Genomic DNA, 25,322 nt, shown 5'->3' with positions numbered 1-25,322 from the left:
AAGGTTATGAAGCTCCCATGGGCCTTCTGCTGAAAAAAACAGGCCTGGGCAGGAAAAACTCTCCAGAAGGTGGCCACTAAAGATTCTTGTAGACCCTTCTTCTCTTCCTGTCTTCAATAGCTTCTCTTCAGATGCTATGGCCATCAGACTGATCTGGATCTGCAAACAGCACGTTCAGGTAAGACATCCCTTCCCTTAAGCTATTGGATCGCATCAGTTTTGCCTGAGGAAGAGTCCACAAGCCCCTGGTCTGTAGTTACATGAAGGGCCATGGATTATTTTTAAAAATCCATGAAGGCTGATAATTTATTTTAAGGGGTCTTCATATCAACTTGTAAAATAACTTTGGTGGCTTTGCCTGAAATGGTTAGGAAACATATGCAGTTCTATTTATGTTTATGACATTACAAATAAAAAACAAGGGTGATTTCAGCCTAGCCCACACACAAATAAAATTGCAGTCAGAAGTATTACTGATAGTTTTTCTGCTTTCCACCTGAATTTCCTTTCTTCAGTCAGAGAACATCAGAGTGACTGCTAATGTCAGTGCTTAGCACTCTGTAAAATACATTGCTATAAATAAGAAACCAACCTCGTGTCCTGGGAATTGCAATCTTCCCCTTTACTCTCCACTTCCTTCAACACATGCAGCTTAAACATATTCAGCTCTAAAAGAGTTTTAAAACTGTAAACCGAAATCTCTGTTTTCTCTTAATTTCCCACATAGCTAACAGTTAACACATTTTGTGTTATCTCCTTTTCTTTGTTGCAAAATAGCTCTTGACCAAGTCTTAACTGTTTGTCTTTATTCTTCAAATTGCTGAGCCAAATAATGTACGCATATTAAGATGTGCATGTACAGGATAATAAAACAGACTGGAAAGAACCTCAGCGAGTCATCTAGTCCAACGTCCTGCTCCGAGCAGCGCTGGGCACTGGCACCATGCCACTCACTCTGCCAGGCACTGTTCGAGTTGTGTCACTGACCAAGTCAGAACGCATGATTCAACATTTCGAGTTCACTTACCCGGGAAAATTGCCTAGAAAAATTTCCTAAACAAGCATTCCTTCCAGAAAAGAAATTACTTTGTTTCACAGTATTTAATGCATTTCCAAAACGGAATGTTTTCTTTTTTTGGTTTTGTTTATTCATTTGTTTGTTTGTTTATTCCAGCACTGTCCACTGCAGAACTGACAGAGGAATATTTGGGTGAGAATAGCTACTGAAGTCAATTACCCTGTGCAAAAAAGTTCTCAGACCTACTTTTCCACTTTGACTGCAGGTGTAAACTTTAAAATAGATTCCTGCAACTGTTCAACAACACTTAATTTTTAAAAAATGGCTTCTCACCCACAAACAATAAAACATTAGCATCCTTCTTGTATGGAAATCACATTTGCATCTGGTCCACGCTGTACAGGCACCCGGGCTGCAGGTTGGACCCGAGACTGGCTGAGGGTGCCAAGGGCAGCCTGGGACCATTAATTTTAAGTGCCTGCCCCTGCTGAGTATTTTGACAGTGTTGTCTAAATGCCGAGAAATAACTGAATGTGTACTTGTCTACATCATAAGGGCTGGGGAGGGGCATCTCCCTACTTCACTGAAATCCATAATGGAATCATGTCTTTAATAGCAGCTGTGTGTTTTATCAGTTTGGTAAAAAGTGGGCAAGGTAGACGTTTCAATGCAGAGTACCTGTGTCCAAGAAAAACAGAACATGTATTTCAACCTTTAAAGGACATTTTACATGATGATGTTTATGAAGCTGATTTTACAGAGCTTTCATACCTCAGCGGTTCCACCCAGAAATGGAAGTAGGTTGAACACCTACATTCATCAGAGGCAAGTACAGACACTGTATGAAAAACACTATAAGCACTGCTGAAGCAATGCATGAATATTTTCTATCATGCAAACACACAATGTCAGTTCCCCAAAAAAATAATGACACAAGAGTGCAAACCACGTACTCAGTTCTGACCCATAGATTGGGCAAGTCCCTTCAGGAGCTAATGAGCTATAAGCGTTCAAGAAAAGATTGTGTGTTTTGCCACTGCATAGATGGCAATGGAGCAGAAACTTGCAGCAGAAGCATTAAGGAAGGGCACAGAGAGTCCACATCAAGTGAAATAAGGCAGACCATGAATGCACAATCTGTGTGAAAGTATTTAGTGTAGTTTAATTCTCTTTGGGGCTGTCACTTCCCTGATGCTTCAAAAAGGGAAACGCGGTGGTAGGCACAGCTCACTGCAACAAGATCTTAGAGCTACAGAGAACTGTCTTCCTTTGCATCACACCGTGTTGTGGATTGTGTATTGTACTGAATCCTTAATTAGACACATCCTCGCAATTTTGGCAAAGTAGCTCACTGACGAAAATACAAACAAAGCCAGATAATAGTCCCTAAGCTTAAAAAGAAAAGTAACTGCGGATTATTTTTTCGCCACTCTACAGTGTTCACCTTCTGTGCATTTATTGTGGGGTCAGCAAAGGATCCAGAACACTTTTCTCAGGACTATGTCATTTACTCTGCTCTGAGGTCAGGATACGGGTGAATAAATTAGCTCCATGTTTCTCTTTTCAGGAACTTTGCAGAGGAGAAAGGTTTGCGATGATGTGATTTGAATGTTTGCTACAACCTCTAGAAAAAAAGCCCCCACAATATTTCCAGAAACTGTTTGTGGATTATTTCCCTTTTAGGACAAGAAGAATCAGTAGGAGCAGATCTTTTTGTAGCTGAGCATAAGGGGTAGTTAGCCATGACAGAGCAGAGAAATATATAAAAAGAAATACAAGCATCCCATGTGAATGAGTTTACAGATGTGCCAGGATATGTATCAGTTAATTGCACTGATCCATTTTTTCTTATTTCTCTGTGAAGTATTGATTAGAGAATAAAAGGAATGCGTTAAATATAACATCCTCAGCATGTATAAACTGAGGTGATTCATTGAAATTAATGTAACTATATAATTTATTTCAGCAGAAAGATCTTTCTTGTGTGCAGGTGTGTTTTATTTCAGGATATACACTGTCAGTTTTGTAAATTTAACCAAAGGGCATTGGATTAACATAATCTTTGATCACAATTCTGAAAGCCCCACTAGAGAAATAAATTCCAACACTCAAAGCAAAGCTTTCCAACATTAATGTGTAATAAGAGATTCTATACAGGTGAGGTAGTGATTCAGGGTATGTTCTCAGACTCACGATAAATCTGTCTGTACTGTGGAACTCAGCAATCTGTAGAAGTTGCAAAGAAACAAGGGAAGAGCAAGACAAGACCAAACTGGAAAGTGCAGAAACTAATACAGCTCATAAATGGTGTCATGTCAGTATTTTCTAAATTTCACTCATATAATAGAAGTAAAAAGCAACTATTTAATTCAAAAGGTCAAGCAATTTACCTTGCATAACTGTTTCTTCCTTTCGTAGTATGCAATCACAGGTTTTGACGCTTGGTAATAGCTTTCGATTCCTTCCTTGATGGTTTCGGCGTTATCAGAGTGCTGACTGCTCTGATTCCTCGTCAGGAGGCGACTGCTCATGGTTTCTGCAGAGCAGTCCAGGCAGAACACAAGTTTTGGTTCCCCGATCTAGAGACAAAACCAATAACCATTCAGACCACTGGCATGGTAAATCGGATTTCATTTAGATAAAGAAATGCTACCGAAAGAGCTATCAAGGACTCTATTACCAAATCACTCTCATATTTGTCTGTGCAGAAATTATGCTTATTAACAACAACCTCTCATTGCAGCAGCACTTAGAGATCCCAGTGTTCAGGCTCAAGAATGTGCTTGACTGGGCTCTACACACACAGAGCAAAAGAGATACAATATGAAAAATTCTGGCTATTGGACTGAAGATGGTCAATTTATTCGTTATTTGCAATTGTTTGATAAAAGCTTGATGCAAGCAGCACTGGACTCGTGGAATGCTTGGCACAATTAATTTCTAGCCTTTGCTTTGTTCAACCTGTGAAATGTATATTTTCATTCAGGGAGTGGTAAACTATAGCTTAAAATTTCGAGAGGCAACACAAGGAAATATCCAAATTAAAGCCTGCCCACTTGAAATGGAAGTGAGTAGCAACAGAGGGGCTCAGGGACATTAAATGCTTCTTATTGGACATACTTCACATCCTGTAAATTACTTGATGTCACACACTGTTTTATGTCCATGTTTGCAGTGTAGCTCTCTATCATTACTACCCATGGCATAAAGGCAGTGATATATTCCTCTGCATTTTCAAATTGGTGAGTAATTTCCAAATTCTATGAGAAGCCCACAAGTTAGTACTTTTTGCCTAGTGCCAAACTAGTCATAAGGGAGAGTCTGCCCTTTTCTAGAAAGAAAATAAATACGGATTTATTTATCTTTATTCCCAGGCAGGCCTTGGCAAAAATGGTAAATAATTGTCTCTATCTACATTTGTTAGTAGATATTGCAGTACTTTATGGGTGAAAAAGAACCAGCAAGAAAGAGCAAAGCGTTCCTTATAATAATTTAGGAGAGAGCCAAAAGTTCTGAGCACAAATCCCCAACATTCTTTTCCCAAGATGCTGAAAAATATGCATATAATTTAGCATAAATCTTGCAACACACTCTGTTATGCACCCTGCTCGGGCACAGCTCTCTCTGACACAAGGTTTTGTCTGAGCAACAACTGTTGGGCTGCATCTAAAGGGATAAACTCCACTCTATTAAATAAAATAAAGGTGTTACAGGATCAGAGAAAAGTAATGTAATTTTTTTTTTGCATGCAGTTATGTATTAAATCCTTCAGTAATGGTCTCAGGTTTTTTCTCATTCCTTTCCTTTCTAGCAGGGATTTGGGGAATAGCTTTTAGGAAAACGTGAGAAGTCTTGAGAAAAGATGACTGTTCTTCACAGTAGTGACCATTGCTACCTTGTTGACAGTCCTTAAAGCAAGAAATATTCTAAAGGTAAATATTCCATGTTAGGCCTTGTGCATTGGACTAGGGACATGTGGATTATGTTGACCTTTCTATTACCTTAATGACATTCTAAGAGGCAGCTGAAGCCAAGGGATAGTGTCACACACTTCAATGACAGGCCTTTATCCACCGATTTTTTCCGCAAATCTCAGAAAACATTAATGCTATTGGCGACATCAGTATTGGATATTGGCACTAAAAAGGCCAACAAGGCAGTTTTAACCATGCAAGAGATTTAGGTTATTAAGTTTAAAAAGATGGGTTTAATCAATGATGGAAACAAGTGTCCTTTTTGTGTAATTTGACTAGGATGGTGAGAAGTTATTTCCTCTCAGCTCCACATGAGGAATTCTGTGGTCTGTTCTAAATCATAACAGAATAAATGAGGATTGATTCCTTTCATCAGTTATATCATCAATTTACAATGAGGATATGAAGGAGTCTACGGACTGGTAGGATCAGATATAGTATCTTGCTTGATAGACTGGGTCTCATTTGCTTTTGAAAGGCCTATGTTATTCTCTTAAAAGCTTTATTGTTGCTATTCTCTGGAATTCAAAACTTTACAGAAATGTCATTCTTCCCAGTTAAAAATTGCAAAAAGTTAAAGTAATGCCCCTTTCAGGTATTATAGTAATTTTTACTACTGTGTTGTTTTGGGTTTTTTTTTTACATTACTGTTTTCCTGACACAATTTAGTTTAAATAATGCATGCTGCGGAGACATCTCCAGGAAGCCAAACAAATCTAATGTATTGGGCCTTTGCTCTATCTTACTGGGTATCTTCCACCTGGTGATTTGGAACTTATTGGAATTTAATACTGTTTTCTACTTCTCACCTAGCAGAAAGACCGAGGAGGGAACAGAGACACCTGCTTCTCTAGAATTATGGCTAGGTAAAAGTACAATTATATCATAGAAAGGAATTGGGCAAACTGGCTGGAAAATAAGCTGTTTCTGCTTAGCTAATTCTATTTAGGGCTGTCAAGCTTTTAAGTATAAGCACTGTTCCCGATGTCTTCTAAATAGAACAGCTCTTTGTTAACAATTATAATGCTTTTTACTCATCATGTAGATGTGTAGCATTATTCATTTGCACTTTGCTGCCATTAATTAACAGAGCCTGATGTTCACCTCTTTTCATTCAATTACAGTGTAGGAAGAACTTCTCCTCGCCCTTTAGGAAGAACTGCAAAGCATTATCTCAGTAATGACTCATTTACTAAAACTTCCCAGACTTACTGAGCAGCTCACGGCCAGCCAAGAGAAAACTGAAGTGGATACATGGATACAAGAAGGATGACTTTACACATTCAAAATTATTTCTTGGGGTCCTTGTATTTTATTCCCAGTGTCAAAGGCAGCTCAGGACAACAGGATCTTCTGCTGCTACAGTGTCTGTGGGAACTGAAAGGGGCTCTGCTTTTGCACTGAGTGCATCAAGCCTTGTTTGCCTGGCAATGCCTCAGTCTGGGACACCCTGATCTCCACGTCCTACTTCATAGCACACACCAGTGCTCACAGGACATGACACATATGCCTACCAGAAAAGCAGCACTGCTGAAATAATGCTTCTATACCAAATGAAAGAAATCTCCAATGTCTTTTTAATGGTCTGCGGCATTTTAGTAAAAGAACTGATATATCAACGTTTATGTGAATGGCTTCTATAGAAAATCCTATTGCCCATTATTTTGTCCAGCCTAAATCTTGCTAAGGCTTTTGTGGTAATCATCTAAATAAAATAGCTAAAGGCTCAGGGGGAAAACAGATGATTCATTAAAGTTTTACTACCTTTCAAACCTGCATAGGACATTTGTGGAGTGTAATATGATAGAATATATACTTAACTACTTCTGCTACTTCACTGTTTCTCCGGAACCCTGGCAAATTCATTCACGGGGCTTATACATGGTATTTTCTGCAGATTGAGAAATGTACAGCTGAGACTTCCCAGTGGGTCTTAGCACATACTGAGGAAATTGATAACTCTCTGAACTGCCACGCAGTCACTTGCAAAAAGCTCTTTTCATGGCTGTGCCACAGAAAAATGTCTCCTGTGTTTTGCTGTTTCAAAGTGGCAGCAAGCTTTAGCCAGCTCAATGGTAAGAGATGCTAACTGTGAAGATACATGTGTTCATGAACCCACATCAAATAGTGGTGGATGAGATTTTCATGAGAAGTAAAGCAGCCACCCACTAGAATTAGGAAACTGATTCTAAAAATGGTACTTTCCACTAAATCTGAATTGTTCCCGATTTGTATTAAATTTGAGCAAAATCAGCCTTTACTTCTCCTGGCATTACAGTCTGTGTGAGGGTGATAGCTGCAGCTGCTATAGTGATGAGGTACCAAAGTTTCAGTGATCAGCAGCACAAGGCTTCTGGATTGGCTCTTTACAAGTCCCCGTTGCAATCAGCTAAAGATGAGGACTCGAGCAGCATCAGAAGTACAGTCTTATCTTAATAGGAGTTATTAACAGCATTATGATTGTATGGTCACCTTGTTTTCAAACTCTTCTGCTTCTTTCAGCTCCCGGGGAAACCCATTGATCAGAAATCCTCTTGTGTCCCCTAACTTGGAAACCATGGCTTCCTTCAGTAGCTCTATGACAATACCCTGCATTGGAAAGAAAGGGAGTTAAATGGTTAATTAATAAGAAAGATTGACTTTAGTCCTACACCCTTGAGAACTGCCTTGTTTAGCTAAAATCAGGTCCTGTGAATGCAGGTGTTTTTCTTGTTCTGCAGGTAGCAGGGTACCCTACTTTTTCTCCTCCCAGGACCAGCTATGCTACAGTAATCTAGTTTTGCAACCCACCCAAGAGTTCCCAAAGTGTCCTATAGACTGCTGGGAACATTTCAGAGTTTCAAAATCAATGTTAATATCTGTGAAACTCTGGAGTACTGCTGCAGCGTTTTCCAATCTGATTCCATTTTGCTATGTCATTATGTCATTTATACAATTATATTACATGAGAAGTGATAAGAGACCTAATTTGACCAAACACACTGAAGAGCAAAGCAATCAAAATCAAGCCTCAGCATAGCTTTTAGTTTCCCCTGAGCAGCACTTCACCGTATCTTTCATTAACAAACACATCCTACAATCTAGCTGCACTTGCTGAAGGACCTACCAAGAGCTGGGGCTGTGGACCTGCCATGCAAGAGTCAAGTCCAGCTGAGGACAACACATTCTGTCCTCACAGTCTCCATTAAACTGCAGTCCACCTGCTCTGGGATGTCAGCCAGCTCTGCAGGGAAGCGCTGCAGGTACTGTGAATTAGAATAGCTGCCAGGAGGAGCAGCACTGAATCTGAAATGTGAAGCTATAAAATGGACATAAAGTTTATGTTTCCTGTACTTATTCTTACACTTTGCAATGCACAGCGCAGCATCTGTCTCACTGTATTTCAGAACTGATTTACTGCCTATGGGAGTCTGAAACGTAAAGACCTACTGGCATAGAAAAGGGAAAGGAGTGCAGATCTGACAATGAGGAAATCTCGCCATCAAGTTGCAGATTAATTTTACTTAAATAGGAATCATCAGCTCTAGTCTCTTAATTGCACCCTTCTAGACAATCTACCTACTTCTGCCTTTGTCTAACCACAATGACCCAAAATAAAATTGTTGCTTACGCCAGGCACAGGTTCACCACATTCCATGATGTCTTTGATCAATTTACTTCTCTCTGACAATGATGATAACTCATTTTGGAGAAGGTCACCAGCGGACAGGTGAGTAAATCCGTATTTCTTGGCTAACTGTTCACATTGGCTACCTTTGCCAGAGCCAGGGCCACCTTTGTGAGGGAAAAAGAGCTACAATTAGAAAAGAATAAATATCTGCCTTTTCTCAAACTATAGCAACAAAGAAAATGGGAGGAAATTGACAAGACTGCCCCATTGCATTTTTCTTTTTGCAAGGACACTATATACAGTAGAATAAGTCATAGACTTCCCTTCTGACAGACTGCGCTGCTGGCTCAAAAATGTGTAACAAAGTCAAAGGAGTCACAGCAATGTGAAATCTCTTGCAGAAGAGAAACTGTTCCTAAAACACCATTACCATGTAAAGGAAAAAACATGAAACAGCCAGCCAGCAGTGTTTGACTCAGTATGTTCAGCTTGACAGCTGCAACAAATATTAGCAAATGGAGGTTCGCTGCACCCTTGTGAGGAAAATATTTTGCCGCCATTATGGAACGGAAAGATAGAAAGAGATAGTGAAATCTGCCTCTGTCTATGGGGTGCACACAGGTGTACCGTAACTAAACCCTTTTGCACTGTGGTAAATGTAAGAGCAAAATTTCACTGTGCTTGTGCCCTTTCCCTTTGATCTGGAAAGCTGCCATGTGCTGGCATGTCTGCTGACAACCGAGAGCCAGGTAGTGAAGCTGCTGAACACTGGCAAAGGCTCGGTGCTGCTGCTCCGCGGGGCTGTGGTGCCGGTTTGCAGCATGGCTGCTGCAGGGAGGGCTGCGAGTCCAGTGCTCAGCAACGAAGGGCACGTGGAGACCTGGAAAACCACCTCTGAACCATCCCAGAGCCAAACACCTGGAGGGGTGCAGGGCAGTTCCAGCCCACACGGGCTCAGGTGCAGCTGCTCGAGTGATTTTTACCTCAGGAGGCTGAAGGGAAGGCACCTGCAGGCGGCCCAGCTGCAGGCCGGGGTGGGCATCTTCTGTGAGGAGAAAAGGCGGGAAGACGGGGCAGTGCCTCAGGGGATTGCTGCCCGTGTCCTGTCAGAAGTGGCACCTCAGCTCTCCCTCTTCCTTTGGTAGGACAGCTGCTGTTACCTCAAAAGTCCTGAAACTCTGCCTCTCTTTGATGCCTCTGTGGCAAGCATATTTTTCCTGAGGCCACCTCAGGGGCCCTGGATGTCTCCTCGCTCTGCAGGCGCTGGCATTGCCCTGTTCCACCTCCTCCACGGACGTGGCTGCTTGTCCTTCCTCGCCCCGTGGGCTGACCCTGTGAAATGCCAAACGTGTCCTCAGCCACCCCAGGTGGAGAGACGGGCAGTCCACAGAAACTGCTGGAAGGTGCTTCTTGGCGATCCTGCTCCTGTGACCCGGGGAGCTGAGGTGAGTGTCTCGGGGAGGCTGAGCTGGGTGGGGAGGGCCGGGCGGCCATGTCGGTGCTGGGGGAGGCCGGGAAAGCCCATTTCTTTTGTGACAATATTGGGATTTGGGGAGAAATTTCAAGGTGTGTGGCAGCGTTTTTACAGTCTTTGATGGATCTGTTCAGAAGATCTACTGCAGAAGGAGATAATTATACCCTTGTAGGGAGATGGTATTCAAAAATCGAAAGAAGAGGAAAGGCCAAGAGAGAAAAAAACCACACACTTTTCAATAGTTTTTTAAGCATGTGGCTTGTGTATTTATCAGCTCTTCAGACTTGCAAATATGACTACAGAGCTCTGTTATGTAGATTTAAGATGCTAGAAAATACGTGATTTTCCCTTTTATGTGTGCATAAATAAACAATAGGAATAACATGGTCACAGCAGAGTGAATCTGGCACCGTCTCCTCCTGACTTGAACTTTCTTCTGACTTTTGCATTATATGTAAGAAATAATTGCTCCAAGCATATGACTTTTGGAGACATTACAGTACTGTAGCTGAGAAAAAAAACTGGGTCATAAGGCAATAGCATCAAATGAATGGTTTTGTCTCCTGTAACCTGATGTCTTGTACTTCAGCTTCACAAAGAAATTATCAGTCTGTGGTGTGAGAATCACACTTGTGCTACAGTTTTAGGTAGAAATATCATTGTCACAGTCTCATTTGCTTGGCAGTGTGGCTTGCATGTTGTTTTTCTGTTGCTTTAATAGGAAACCATTATTCTTTTGTAAAAGCACAGAATGAAACAAGGAATAACTAGGAGTGGCTACAGAAAAATAGATGCAGAGAGTTTATAGGCAAATTATCTGTAAAGAGATCATCAAATATCTGTAGTGGTAATTAATTTTATTTCTGGTCTGTTCTGGTTTTTTAGACTAGTAAGTTTGTGTGTGCATGTGCTTGTTTACACATTCTGTCTCCTGGCCTTGAATATACTAGCAGTGCAGTAATTTCGTCCTATTTTTTGGTGTATATACACAGTATTAGAAAAAAACAGCTATATAGATTACTTTATCATGTTTCTTTTATAACTCTTTATCTTCTGAATGTGGAGCTGTAACAGAAATTTCATAATGTCCCTTCATATACTAAACAAACTAGATCCCTTTTTCAAAATAACAATACAAAGACTTCTTTTGGTTTTTAGCTAGCAGGTAAACATTCAGAAAACTTGATGTGTTTCTATAATGCCTTTATCTATTAGTATTTTAAGAGAGAATGCTGTCAGAATGACACAATATGCAGGGCATACACTACAAAGAGAATTACTGTGCTTCCAAAACATCAATGAAAATTGACCATATTTATTTTCAGTAGAAGAGTTCTAACAAAGCTGAGATTAAAATGTTGAGCTCTTCAGAGAGAAAAAGACAAAATTAGATAAGTTATGTGCTGAAAATGGTAATTTTTATGGCCAATGCTATTAATTTAGTATCATTTGATGAGTAGCAAAGCATCCTACTGTTTGACAAATGTATATGACCCACTTTACAAAGTCTTATCAACAAATGAGACTGCGGCTCTTGCTTGGTCTGATCTGAGAAGGGGCTGGAAGCCCCCAGGAAATTCAGCATTGAGGGCTGAACACATACTCAGAGTTTACAACAGTATTAATCTACATGCCTGAAATTCAAGTATTTGTTAATGTCTTGCCTCCCTGTGAAGGCCAGTGTTTAATGTGACCGAAAAACCAGCTATTTAGGATGGAAAGCATATGAAAGTGCATTTCCTTACTCCTTAGATACTTTCTTCCTGCTCAGAGTACATACTCATGGGACTGCTACAGAAGCACCTTTAACAGCAAATTAACCCTGCAGTCATGAGGCTTACTATCAATTTGTAGTGTTGCAAAAACTGTATTTCATTATTTTAGAGGATCTCTTTATTAAATCTATGCCTCTCTCTAAAAAGATGAGAAAAATTTAACAATTTAGTTGAAGAAAGTTTATAAGGAACAACAGCTGCATATTAAACATAACAAAAGCTAGCCCAAAGATATTTTCAGTTAAGAAGCCTTCACTGCAACTTGTTATGCTGCTTTTCAAACAGAAAAAAACTTGAGGCATTGAAAAAGTTAGCGATGTTTTGCAATGGCTCAGTGCTTAGGAGGAGGAGGAGATGTCCCCACTTTTGTTGTGAAGGCGTAAGATTCTTTGTGAACGCTGTCATTTTGTTCTGTATGCTGTCATCTTTCACTCCACCTGAGTATATTTTGGAAAGAAACGGTGTTAACCAGCGACAGGCTGATTTGCGGTAACTTCTTATTTGGATTAATCATGTTGTCTTCCAACTTTGATATGACATGAAGATAAAGAATTAAGGTCTAGCAAATGGCCAGAGGAATTATGAGTGTGCTGTGACCTGTGGGAGAATGTAGAACAATGACCAGCAGTTCTTCAATGTTAGCATGCTTTTGTATTACACTACTTTTGCTAAGAGCAGTACATCCTGCTTTAAAGCTCATTCATTAACTTAATAAAAAGTTGCAGATTCAGAAATTTAGCACATTGTATCAGTCATCAAGATTATTCTTGGAACTTGAATCCTTTGTCTGTCCCTTTGTGCTCTTTGATACAATAGTAAGCAAGTAGCTGGGACCAGTGTACTAGACAGAGCACAGAAATTGAATCCAGTTCTGCATATTGCTTTTCTGTAGACAAGGCTAGATTAAAAGGTCTGTGCACTCCCTTAGCATGGTTTTCCCTTTCGTTATGTTGATTCAGCTGCCTGTGAAACTGTGTAAGGGGATTTTGTGGTAAACAACTTTCTGGCAGCAGTGCTGACTTAGGTGGTCACCTTTCCCCATCTAATAATTGCATTCAGAAATGCTTCACAGAGAGCACTTCAAGGGGAGAAAAGGAGCGGTCTCAGTGGCAGGGAGAAGTGACAACTGCCCAAGCAGCATTTGTGAATGTGTAACTGCTGCCTGCCTTAGATCAGTGAAAGATCTCAGCTTAAGAAATCAAGTCTTTCACACCTGCTCTCCCTCCTACCCCAATTCCCTCCAATCTGTGAAAGAGGACAAGCCTGGGCACCTGATGCCAATGTACTGGTCTGGTCTAGAGCACCACAGCACAGGCAGATGAATTAATGATGCCAGAGGGAGCTGGGGCTGCTGCTGGCAGCCAGCAGGGACAGGAACCAGCAGTGTGAGCAGTTCATGAACTGGCCTTGCTGCCAGAAATATTAATAAAACAGAAGTGTCATACAGACAGACTGCCATGTCTCTATTTTAAACTTGCTAAATCTTACGGGTTTATCACACACCAAAATACTGCGAACATTTACATAAAATACCAGCAGCAGCATTTACAAGAGAGTCCCAGCATTCATTTTAAAATGTTTCAATTTCTAGACGTTATTTTTATGAGTGTCATTGCTGTATCACGGAAAACGCTTGCAGGGGAAACCCAGGTGCCTCAGAAGTCACAACTGAAATAAAAATAACCTCAGTCAAGCAATCCTTAAATTCAAGCTGTGATTTTTGGAGGACTTGATCAGTTTGGCAATTCTATCTATGCTACTTGGATTATTTATACAAATAAAAACCAGCATTATCTTCAGAATATGGCATTTGAAGACTTCTCAGTAGCACCTCATCTGTTGTTCACATATTTGTCTGAGTGAAACCATATAGGAATGACACTTTTAGTTACAAACAACAACAAAAATCCTTCAACTTTTGTCATTGTTGTTGTTTTCCTCTCTGAAAGATGATTTTAATCAAAAACCAACCTGGAGCACATGTCAGCAGAGTGATGTGATGTCCTGGGGCATCACTGAGTTATCATCCCTCTTACAATGTGTAGTTAATTTCATAGAAAGCAGCTTTCATCAGCTTCTACAGTTAGCGCTTGGACTGACTGGGGTTTTAATTAATTAGCACTGCTAATCCTATGCCTGGCTGATTGTACAAGGAGCTGTAACACAAGTACTGTAGAATAATTTAGGTCAGAAGGGACTTGATCTGGTAAAACCCCCTACTCAAAGCAGGGCTAAATGCCAAGTTAGATCCAGTTATTCAAGATCTGACGTGTACCTTGGACAGAGTTTTGGGGTTTGTGATGATTTTTTTGTTTTGTATGCACAAGCAGCTAATGAGCTAGTGTGTGCAGCTGATAATGTTTTACCTGTGAAGTAGGTGGTGATAATACCTTCAGAGTGTCAGCTGAAAAGCTGGTCCTATTTACACTGAGTCTAAACCATTACCAGCTTTGGTTCATCAGAAGGAATATGACATGCATTTTGCAGAAAATATTGGTTACGCTATGTTTTAAGCATGAAATTTAGGAGTAAATGAGGAATTTCTCTCTAATCCAAAGTGCAGAAAGATTCCTGAAAACTTTCTGCTTGAGTTTCAGCCTCAACCAAAGCTAAATGTGGCTTTGGTTTATGAAACTCCTGTGGAAGACAGGGAGGGATAATGCTCCCAGTAACTTGTTATGTATGACAGCTTTCTGGATGCGATATAGAGTATTGCATTGGCTAAGGATGATAAAATCAAACGCTGTTCACTGCGGTTGAGATTTTACTTTTCATGTTGGTCTGGTGAAAAAGGTTTGACTTTGGTTGTTGGTTGTTTGGGGTTTTTTTGTTTGTTTGTTTTTGTGGTGGATTTAAAAAACTTTTTAGTCACTGGCAATAATTGCATGTTTCAAATATTAGAGCATCCCCCAAATATATCTTTCCATCTGTTTAACTTTTTATATTTCTCTTGAATTTTATTTACAGGCCAAATTTAATTAGGTTTTGCCTCTTTTATTACCCTGTTGTTTTGTCTCATATTTTTTACTTGCTGATTCTATACCTTTGCTGTGCTGTCTGGATAAAACTTTGACATTGTGGCTTAATTAATCTGAGTTGACTAATATTCCAATTAATTCCGGCATTAGCTCTAATGTAAATCTTTGCTAATTAGATTCTTTTTTTCTTTCTCCTTTTGGACAATATTCAAGGGAAATTAGTCGGGGAGGGAATTGTCTCCTTTTTTTCCCTTTGTCTTACAAATTGTCTCGATTTGTCAGCTATGGCAGATGGTGTTATGTATTTCAATTACTTTGTAAACTACTTCAGATGCACATCTTTAGGACTCTAGTTTTAAAACATCTTTATGAGCATCTTTTTATTCCATCAAGAATACATCTATGTAATGCGTAAACATGACTGAGACTGAGACAGTTTTTCCTGTTCAAGTATCGAGAGCAGGATGCTCCAACCCATCTATTCTGCTTATTTTCTAGTCAAGGTACCTGGGGCTGAAGATTTCTAGCAGTGTCCACTGCAATGGAGGAGTCTGTCTCTGGGAAATACCATTTATGTTCACTACCTAGATGGAGTAAACCCAATATTTTGCAGCCAACTGTGCAAATGTGAAGATGTCACAGTGGTCAACAAAACAAACCAACCAACCCCCCCGCAAACAAATGAACAAAAACCCAACCAACCAAACCACACACCCCAGAAAAAATATACCCTACTCTTCACATCAAACTTCAAGAAGCTGTTTCAGGGATGGAAAGATGGGGGTGGGGATGGTGGTATTTTGGAAAAAAAGTATGAATCATTCTACATAATTTGTTGGCAAGCAAGCCATGTTTGGGCTTGTTCAAACTTTTCATTGTAAGATTTTCAACAAAGAAAGCTTAGACTTCACGAAGCAGAATTTTCCTCTGTTTCTACAAAGCATTTACTATGAAGTCTGAGTTGAATTTAAGAGCAGGATTAAATAGGGAAAGGGTGAGTTTTCAGTTTTAAGCTGGAAGATGGCTAGTAAATGGCCTATAAAAATTATAACTGAAAATTAAAAACACTCTTTGAAAAAGAAAAAGCAGTCGAGATAAATGAAGAATAGGCCTCTCCCACGGACAATTTTAGAGGCAAAATTCCTTGTGTCTCTTAATGTCTTAAAAAATGTGTTTGTTCAAACACAAACATAATTTTCCAATAAGATATGTGAGGCAGAGAGAAGGAGGATTTCTCACTGTAGTGAACAGCAGGAAGATGTACTTCAGTAAGCATGGAATTAGAGTTTGCTTAAAGGCTGAAAATTAAGAGTTATGCATCTTTTCCTTAAGAAAAGTGTCCAACAAACACTTCATTGACCTAATTTTACTTTTTCAAACACATAATAACCACCATGGGTTTTCAATAAATTGAGGCAGCTTGTATTTGGTATAAGATAGGGTGAGATAAAAGGACAACACAAACATCCTGTCTTCTCACAGAATTCTTTAGGTTGAAAGGAACTTCTTGGGATGATTTAGGGTCAGCTAGAGATTTTTCAGGACTGTGTATAGCTGGGTTTTGAACATCTCTATGGATGGAGACTCTACAGTCTTCTGAGCAACCAGGTCAGTGTTTGACCACCCTCACAGTAAAAAAATTAAAAATTAAAAAAAATTAAAAATTTCTTGTGTTCAGATGGAATTTAATGTATTTTAAATTGTCCCCATTTTCCCTTGTCTTGTCACTGGACACTACTGGGAAGATTCTGATTCCCTCATCTTCATTCTCCTTCCAAGCTGAAATTTGTTAATCTTCTGGTTATAATTTGTTTTAAAAGGCTGGTCAAAGTTCAGGCTATTTATATTAGTCACATTTATATAAATAATGGGCATTAACATGGTGCTTTTCCTCTCTGGACTTCCACAAAGCAAATATAAAGTAAACCTTGAACCTGCAAAGCTTCAGTGCATGCTGAGCATTATGCACGGTCACTAGCCCATTGACTTTTAACAGCACGTTGAGCACATGTAGAATTGAAATCTGTATTCACAAAAGTTGTTCCACAAATGAAGAGGTGAAGAGACCTCATTTTTTCACCTATACCTTAAAATCCAATGTATAACAGTTTAACTAATGCTGGTAAGGCGGCTTGGCTTTTTGAGATCACGCAGCACTGCTGGAGCTGTGCAAGCCCCCAGGTCATTTTGAGTGTGTTCACACTTAACCATACCTCCTGCTCTCAGCTTTACACAACTGTTGTCACTCAAGTTAATTTAATAACATGAAATTAAATTCTAACTCCCTTTCAAAAGACCAAACCACCATGCAAATACCTTAACCAAACTGTTCTGCTAAGCTTAAAAAAAAAAAATTCTACAATTATTATCAAAACTAAATAACATGGGGATTTTCAAATGTAGCACTACTTACCGACTACAAAAATGATGTTTGATTTCCTCAGATCTTCTGAGAGGTCTGAAATGAAAAAATTCTTTAGTTGGCAAGAGCTACCAATTTTAATCTTAGCTGCTTTCCACACTGAATTGTGTAACACTCATGCAAGCTGATCTGATTTCACTAGATTTACTTTCTGCTATCGTGCTCTGCATTCCAAAAGGAGCTATTATCCACAAACCTACTGATCTCCCAGTTTTGCAGTTCTCACTGCAGATGTGATAAAAATATTTTACCTGAAAAATCAGACCCTGCACATAGACATCAATCCTTTAAAAGGGAAAGAGGAAAATAAAATAAGGGAGAATCATCTTGATGTAATAATGTGCTTCCTGAGCCATTGCATTTTTCTCTGAACATGTTATTACATTATAATTGCTATAGAAGTTTGTCCACATCCTATTCAGATCCTATATTTGGTGCACTACATCTGAGATGTAGGCTTAAATACCCCTGAGCCTCAAGTCCAGCCAAATAATAATCTGTACTGAAATTCAGGTATTACTGTCATTTTAGCACCAAAACTACTGTATGTACTACAGCTTTGCCTTTTACTGAAATGGTATTAAAAAAACCCAAAACAACCAGTCCCTTTTATTGAGTCGCAGTCATTAGCCTGATTATGCCAATACAGAAGGTGATCTTGCACCATCTGAGCTGCTGGAATTGTATTTTCTCTTTGACTTAATCACTTACAAGAAACATTAGTTTACCACATACAACTTTGTCTTTTATTACGTGGTATGTACATCTCTTATTACATAATATAATTAGCCATAAAATGTTTTGATTAATCTTTTCATTCCTCTTAAACTCTTAGCAGCTACTATTTTCCAACAAGCTTTTCATAACTGCTGATTTCTGAAAACACCTGTAAGATGTGATGCTGATTAACCATAATATTTTCTAATAATTTTGAATCCACTAGCCTAAAGAGTGTAAAAATGACTTTTACAAGCTTTAATTTGCATTCAAAGAGAATTCACATGATAAAATCCTTTGAGACATAGCTTTCACAATATAAATAACCTGAATTCACTTAATCTTCTAAGTAGCTGTTTAAATACAAGGGGAAATCAAAGGTTTCAAAATTAAATGGCAAATGACACTGAAAAAGAAACTCACCTCCTGTGCTCTCATAACCAGAAAAACTTGACAGATCCTCCTCCTGTTAATTAAGGAATTGACAAAGTGAAATAGATTTCTGCATAGTTTGTATTCCTTCTTATATCTACTTATATATGTATCTTAAGATCTTCTCCATATTCTAACCTCTCAGTTTTAATCCATTTTGAGATGGAGTCAAGAATGTCACAGAAATGCTGTTAGTGCTGTTCCACTTGGTAGAACATGAGCATGGAGAACCCAGGACAACTTGAAATGATTAACTGTCCCATATTGTTTTTGTGAGAAACAGCTTTGTCAGTGTCCAACCACACAGTTGCAGCATGATATATAAGCAACCAGTGTGCATGTTGAATTGCTTCCAAAGTAAATACGGTGTGCCGTGCTGTTAGTAGTGGAAAGGCAATATTGGAGTAAGTGCTAGAAGTGAGTATAAAGATGGACATATTCTTTGGTCTAAAACAACTTGAATGTGTTTACCTTTAGAACACAACACAACAGAGGCTGCTGAACCACAAAAACACATTACACCAGGAAAGTGGGGAACTTGGCAAGGACTTTTTTTCCTGATACTTGGCCACTTAGAATTATTTTGTCACCTACTGTATAGTACAACCTATAGGGCATTACAGATACTGCCCAGCAAGAATGTCAGAGTGGAAATTCTTGTAAACCAGAATTATATATGTGCTGGACACAGTCTAGGTTATGTAGTGTTGATAGACTCACACCATCTGTGCTTTAATTTAGTCTATAAAATACCAATAATCGCATTGACAGTAACACACTTGTATTACATCATCAGTGTGCAATATCGGCATGGAATACATTGTGCTAGTCCTCTCAAAATCACATGGGGCTATGGAGCTGTAGTTTCTTACAGTTCTGCTTCAGTACGCTGTCAGAAATAGCCACTGTGAGAAATGTGTACAGCTGCATGAATAGGTGAAGTGAAACGAACAGCACAGTGAATAGAACGGGTGAACTGCTGCGGTCACGGTAATTTGCAGGCTCTTGCACCACCCTTGCAGGTTTCTCCTTGTGTTCCCATTACCACTGAAACACAAGTACTCTTCATTATGCTGAAGTATCATTATGTTGGCTACAAAGAACATTTTCATTTTTTGAGTCACAGTAACTCTTGGTCTATCACACTGCAGCAGAACTGCCATCTTTGAAAAAAAAAAGGCGAAAAAGCAGAGGGGAGCAAAATTTAAAAAGCAACTGGATCCACTAAGTTTACAGGAGAATATTTCAGGGGAAAAAACCCCACCAGAACCACCAAAGCAAAACAAAACATGACAACACATTTTTCAAATAAGGGATTAGTCTCTTTCCTAGAATTCCAGTGACAGTATTAACCTTAGGTGCTTTTTCTTTGATGTAATAACACAATAAAAAGTTTGACCCTGCAAAGAATATATTACATATCAAAGGCCTGGTTTTAGATTCAGCTGCTTATTATACCTTTGAAGGTTTCTGGATCAAAATCATTTTAGGCATGTATTTTAAAGGTTTTTTTTTAAAATCAAGATCAGTCACAAGTGCTGCTTTGTTCTCCCCTGCAATTGCAGAATGAAATTACCTGTCACCTGGTGGACTGATCGGAGCAGCAGCTGATAAGAAAAGTCAGTTTAAGTCAGCAACTGCTCTAACTTTTTAAAGCTGGAATATGTAAAAACTAGAGACCTAAATGAAGCTAAATAAGCTATTATATCACCTGCTTTCATTCGACCAACCATATCTGCTTTAGGAGAATGACCGGTTAACTAACCCGCCATGTTCACATAAGGAACAAGTACTATGAAAAGCCATTAAAGCAAATTGTAATTACAACTCAAAAGCAGGTGTGACCGTGCTGTTGATCAGAACCCAGAACTTCAGAACAATGAATTCTGTCTATATGTGTAACTGCTTGTTTTTCAGGTGCATGAATATTGTTTTCAAAAAACCTGTTTTGGTTTGTTGGTTGTTTTTTTTTCCAAAGGGCACGTTTCATAACTCTGTAAAACAACTTGGCACACGGCTTGGTGTGAGTGGGACCACCAGCCCTGCTGAACTTCCATGACAAAATAAGCTTCCCCACATTTCAGAAAATAAGGTGTTCCATAAAAACATTTTTTTCAGGCAGTATTGAACAGCACCCAGCTGGGGTGGAAAGAGGTCCTGAAAGCCTGGTCTCTAGGGTTGCTGTAAGGAAAGTCAGGAGGAACAAATTAAAACAGCTGGACTACAATAAATTTGGTTTTGATGACAAGTATTCCTACACAGTTTTCACTATTCTATACCTAAACTTGACTTAGAACCATTTCACTTCACCCACTTCTTCCCAGTCTCCTCAAAAGCGCAACCAGTTTTTCTGCTGATCTGGGTGAGGAGCCAGATGTACTGTTTGGCTTGCAGTCCCTTGGAGAAGGTGACAGACACTGGTGTCCTGATCAGTGCCAGTCTCCTCATACTGACATTTGACAACATCCCTTTCTAATTGTGTCTTTCTAGTAAGTAGGTCTCTAAACTGTGAATTGTTAACCTGTATTGGCGTGAAAGCACGGTTCTGTTCTGCATGGTCACTGTAGTGCTTTGGAAAATAACTGTTTGATTTACCAAAACGTCTCACAAGGAAAAGTTCCACCAAGTCCTAGGTTGCTAATAGTATTTTACAACACATTGCATCGGGACTACAGTGAATTAGCAGCAGAACAGTTTCTGTATTCTTGGTAGAGCTGTTTCCACTTAATTGAAAGCAAGGTGAGGAAGATTATAATCTTTATGTAATGAGCTCTGGAGAAAGATGGGTATCTAATTTCAGATGCCTTTAGAGCGAGGTTATGTTATATCTACAAATATTATCTGGAAAAACATATCAATGAGTGGGGCATAGCTGACCATGTATCTGCTCAAACAATATCAACAGTACATTGAAATGATTGCTAAATAGAAAAGTTTGCTACCTGTAAAGAATTTGTTATCTGTAAATTGCCTTTAGAGTTGGAAAATGCAGGTTTCTGACTGTAGTCTGACTTCTTGTCATTTAGCTCATTACTAGTAAATATCTGACCAGTAGTAGATATTTCATAGGTTAATGAGTTTAATTTACTGCCTGCCATTGCTAGGTTGTGAAGTAATTTCCATAATAAAACAAACTGTCACATTATATAATAAGGAAATGATGCAAAATTCTTCAGATCTTTCAGTTTTGCTACTAATAAATTAGGAGTTTGTGTTTTGTTGTGTGGTTTTGTTTTTTTTTAATCTAATGATGGAACGTTTTCTTCACTAGGATTTAATGATAACTGTTGTGAATGTTTGTTACCTGATGGAATAAGAAAGCTTTTCTGTTACCCATTAGTAACCCCAGCTCCAGTCCTTGGGTTTTTTCTTTCTTTCGGTAACATGAAAAAGAAAAAAGTTCTCTCTTAGCACTTTGTTGCTTGAATCTTTCATGAAAATAGTGGTGAAAATTGTCTGACACCTTTTATTCAGATTTTTAGCAGATAAAACAAAAGTTCTTCCTAAAAATTTACTGAAGAGGATAAATAATCTCGGATTAAGGAGAAAAGTGGCAGTAGAATGAGACTGAACTGAAAATACAGCATGACTGTTGCCTAAAATGATGCTCAACTTTCAAGATTGAATTTGACAATGTATTCAATATTCAAAGGAACATGTCAGGCACTCATTATTTAAACAAATAAGAACAACATGTTTCTCTACTTCAGGATATTTGTTGAGAATTGAACTTAATGTGTAAGGGAAAAAAAGCAGCACAAACGCACACAAATTTAATACAGAATGACGTAACGTATACAGTAGAAAGTACAGGCAAGAGCTGACTACATAGTTGCATATTACAGTCTCATCAGGATCTGTTTGATGGGAATGTACGTATACAACCATCAATTTCTCAGCACACTGTAGCTGTATAATTCTCCCTTTGCTGTTGTTAGGTAGGTAAAACACTTGTACTTCTGTAGCGTTTTATTTGTTCAAAGAACGCTGCAGTTCCACATAAATCTTCCCTGTACTTCCTTTGAGAACAGAGGCAAGGGCATTATTTCCCTTTCAACAGACATATTGAGTGACTTGTCAATGTAAACACAGTTATACATGGAAGCAGAACTACATTTAGGACTTAGATTTCCACTTTCACCTCTTTAGCCTGTAGTATACTTACTTTGAATTCTTACTCACTAACAAAGTAATATTAAATGAAATATCAAATGTTTACAGATGATGCTTCTACATCTACTACTGTTAATTTTAGCTCTCAAACTCTCTCACTAAGAATCGTTCAGGGAATCACAAAGCAGTATGAAATGTCTGGATATACAATTTGTCTGCTTCGGCACAGGCCAGTCTGTCACAATGTCTGTGCTTTTAGAGCCTGATGTGTGTTCGCAGCTGGATTTAATAGGCATATACCTAATCACAGAGGATGGTCTTTCAGATTAGACATATGCAGCATCTATTTATAAAATGTATTTATCACTGAGCGGTGTCCTTACACATACTGCAAAACAAAGGCCCCAAAGAAGCTTTAGGTAGGTGAAGTTAAACATCGGGAGAAACTGGGGCCAGTCAGAGCTTGGCTGTGGAATTTGTCTTCTAAATTCCTGTTTTCTTGCTGTAAGAGCAAACGTTTGGCTCTTATGAGATACGCTGCATTAGCTGCAGGTTTTATGTATGGGCAATGGTCCTTTGGAATGGATTTTATGAGCCGTACAGTTGCTTGTCATTAAACTCAATTCATGATTCAAATAACGTTTTGATGCTGAGCTGCTTTCTGCAAGCTGAGTGTTGGCCAAGTGTACCTCTGGAAAGCAGGAGTAGCTGTGCTCAGACCCCTTCTGGTCCAGAACTAATGAATATGGGTAAATAATATACGATACAGTATGAACACCTTCAGACTTCAAGGTTTTCTTTCCCCATAAGGCATATCTTCTTTTACAGTGCATACTGCCCAGCAAAGTGGAGTTATTTGTGTCAAAAGGAACTAATAGAAATTAAGATGAGACAACAGTGCTGATGTTACTTGAGGTGACTTTTGTTTGTTTCGAGTGCATACCACTAGGAAGTGTGAAAAAAATCAGTGTTTGTAATAGCATCTACAAAGTCCTGCCAGATTATTAGATCACTATGATTCCCTTTCACTTCTGGATTTCTCGCAAAGACAACGATCTCTATACCATTATTCTTTTAAAATAAATGTTATTATCAGTTCTGAAAATAAATCAAATTTACACCTATATAGAGGTAGGGATTAACTAATTCTTAACACTTGTAAACCAAGATTGAGTTAACTGGCTTTTAAAGATATGCAAGATTTTTTCAGATTTTTTTCATTCTTTTGCTTTGATAGCACAAAGAAGAGCACCTATCAGGAATTTAGAGGGGACAAAATCACAGTCTGTTTGCTGTAGTGTGTGGGGGTTGGGCTTTTGTTAACTTCTGTAGATTTATTTAATGACAAAAATTACACATGAATATTAAGCATGAAAATGAAAGCAAAATTTATTTAGTTTCACATTGTTTTCCAGATACTGGAAAACTAGACATTTACCAACCAAGGGATGCAATAAGAACACCCCTGCCAGCAGGGAAGCAGCATTTTGTATCATCAAAGCAGCACAAGAGTTTTCTGGTAAATGAAACACTTCATTTGCAATTTTCATATTAGGTTTAAAAGGGGACAGCATTATATCTAACTTGCAGAAGAACTGCAGCTTGCTTTTTAAATACCTTTGTGCTTTGAAGACACTTGACACCCGTATTATCTGTGATTAGTTATTATCTAGTGCTCATTTTACAATACTTCTGCCACATACAGAATTCAGTTACTTTTCAATAGATCTATATTTATAGAAAGTGCTCAGTGCCTACAAAATTCCTCCCAAAAGTTATCACTATTTTTCCTGTAGCTTTCTTATTTTCTGTAAATCGCCATCACTCCTTAAATGATTTTTCTTTATGTGGAGTCTTTATGCTGTTTGGTACAAATTCTCCCAGGGGCTTTTTGTTATATCAAGACACTAGGGCAGAGAAGTGCAGCACTGGACCTTCCAGTGCATCTGAACTGCAAACTCAATGCTGCTTTGTTCCTTTTCTTGGACTGCTAATGAATGGGTCTCTCAAATAATACACTATTGTTGTATTTTTTCTTTTAACTTTAGATTAAAAAGGCTTTTCTGCAAGCCAGTCTCAATTACATTTCCTCAAAGAAAAAAGAAAAACATACAAATGCTTTGATAAGCTTCAGTTGTGCTGGACAGTAGTAATTGCTTCTCTTGGAAGAACTCAGAGTTCAAGGTATTACTTTCCACAGACAACCCACAAAATGTTATGCTTCTGCTTCCATGCATCACCATGGCACCACTCGTTTATTTTGTTAACATGAGCTCCATTATTTTCTAAAAATCAAACTCTATGACAGGTGCGGTAACCTGTAATTAATTTTAAAGATTTGTTACAGGAATTCAAACTGTCTTTAGGAATATAAGCAGCAAAGGAGCCAAGGGCAGAATGTAACTTTCACTTATAATCTGAATTTTCTAAGGACACCTAGTTTTCTTTAATATTTATATATTATTTTATTTCATTCTTTAAGATGATTGTTCTCTATTATATATATCTACAACAGGCAGTATGCTCAGAAATGTCTTTTCTATCACTTGCTCCCCTTCCAAGCTTTTTTTAGCCCAAACCCAGTGTCACACATTGCAGCACTCACCCAAGATTCTATGTAGTAACACGTTTGATACAAAGCTCTGTTCTTTACCTTACAGGTCATAATTTAGCACTGCTATTGGGGGGAAGGGAAAGAAACAATATTTTAAAAAAGAGAGAGGTAGTTTAGTTTCAGAATGGCACCACAAAAATGAGTAGGTGCCTTTCCCTTGTGTGGCAGAACAGGTCAGTGAGTAAGGGCTGCTGG

At 38.7% G+C, this 25,322-nt stretch overlaps 1 protein-coding gene across 1 annotated transcript in view; it reads right to left on the bottom strand.

Moving 5' to 3' along the window:
• The window catches only part of AK5 (adenylate kinase 5), a gene marked incomplete at both ends in the record, with an annotated part of 89,474 nt that overhangs the window by 4,954 nt on the left and 59,198 nt on the right, over nucleotides 1–25,322 (bottom strand). The window contains 5 exons of the mRNA XM_080348972.1: nucleotides 3,409–3,597; nucleotides 7,465–7,581; nucleotides 8,603–8,766; nucleotides 17,243–17,287; nucleotides 18,392–18,434. Of these exons, the coding sequence (XP_080205098.1) occupies nucleotides 3,409–3,597; nucleotides 7,465–7,581; nucleotides 8,603–8,766; nucleotides 17,243–17,287; nucleotides 18,392–18,434 (558 nt within the window). The remainder of the gene's footprint in view (nucleotides 1–3,408; nucleotides 3,598–7,464; nucleotides 7,582–8,602; nucleotides 8,767–17,242; nucleotides 17,288–18,391; nucleotides 18,435–25,322) is intronic.

This window comes from Nesoenas mayeri (assembly GCF_963082525.1).
Source record: "Nesoenas mayeri genome assembly, chromosome: 8".
NCBI lineage: Eukaryota > Metazoa > Chordata > Aves > Columbiformes > Columbidae > Nesoenas > Nesoenas mayeri.
This window is presented reverse-complemented; position numbering and strand designations above follow the sequence as displayed.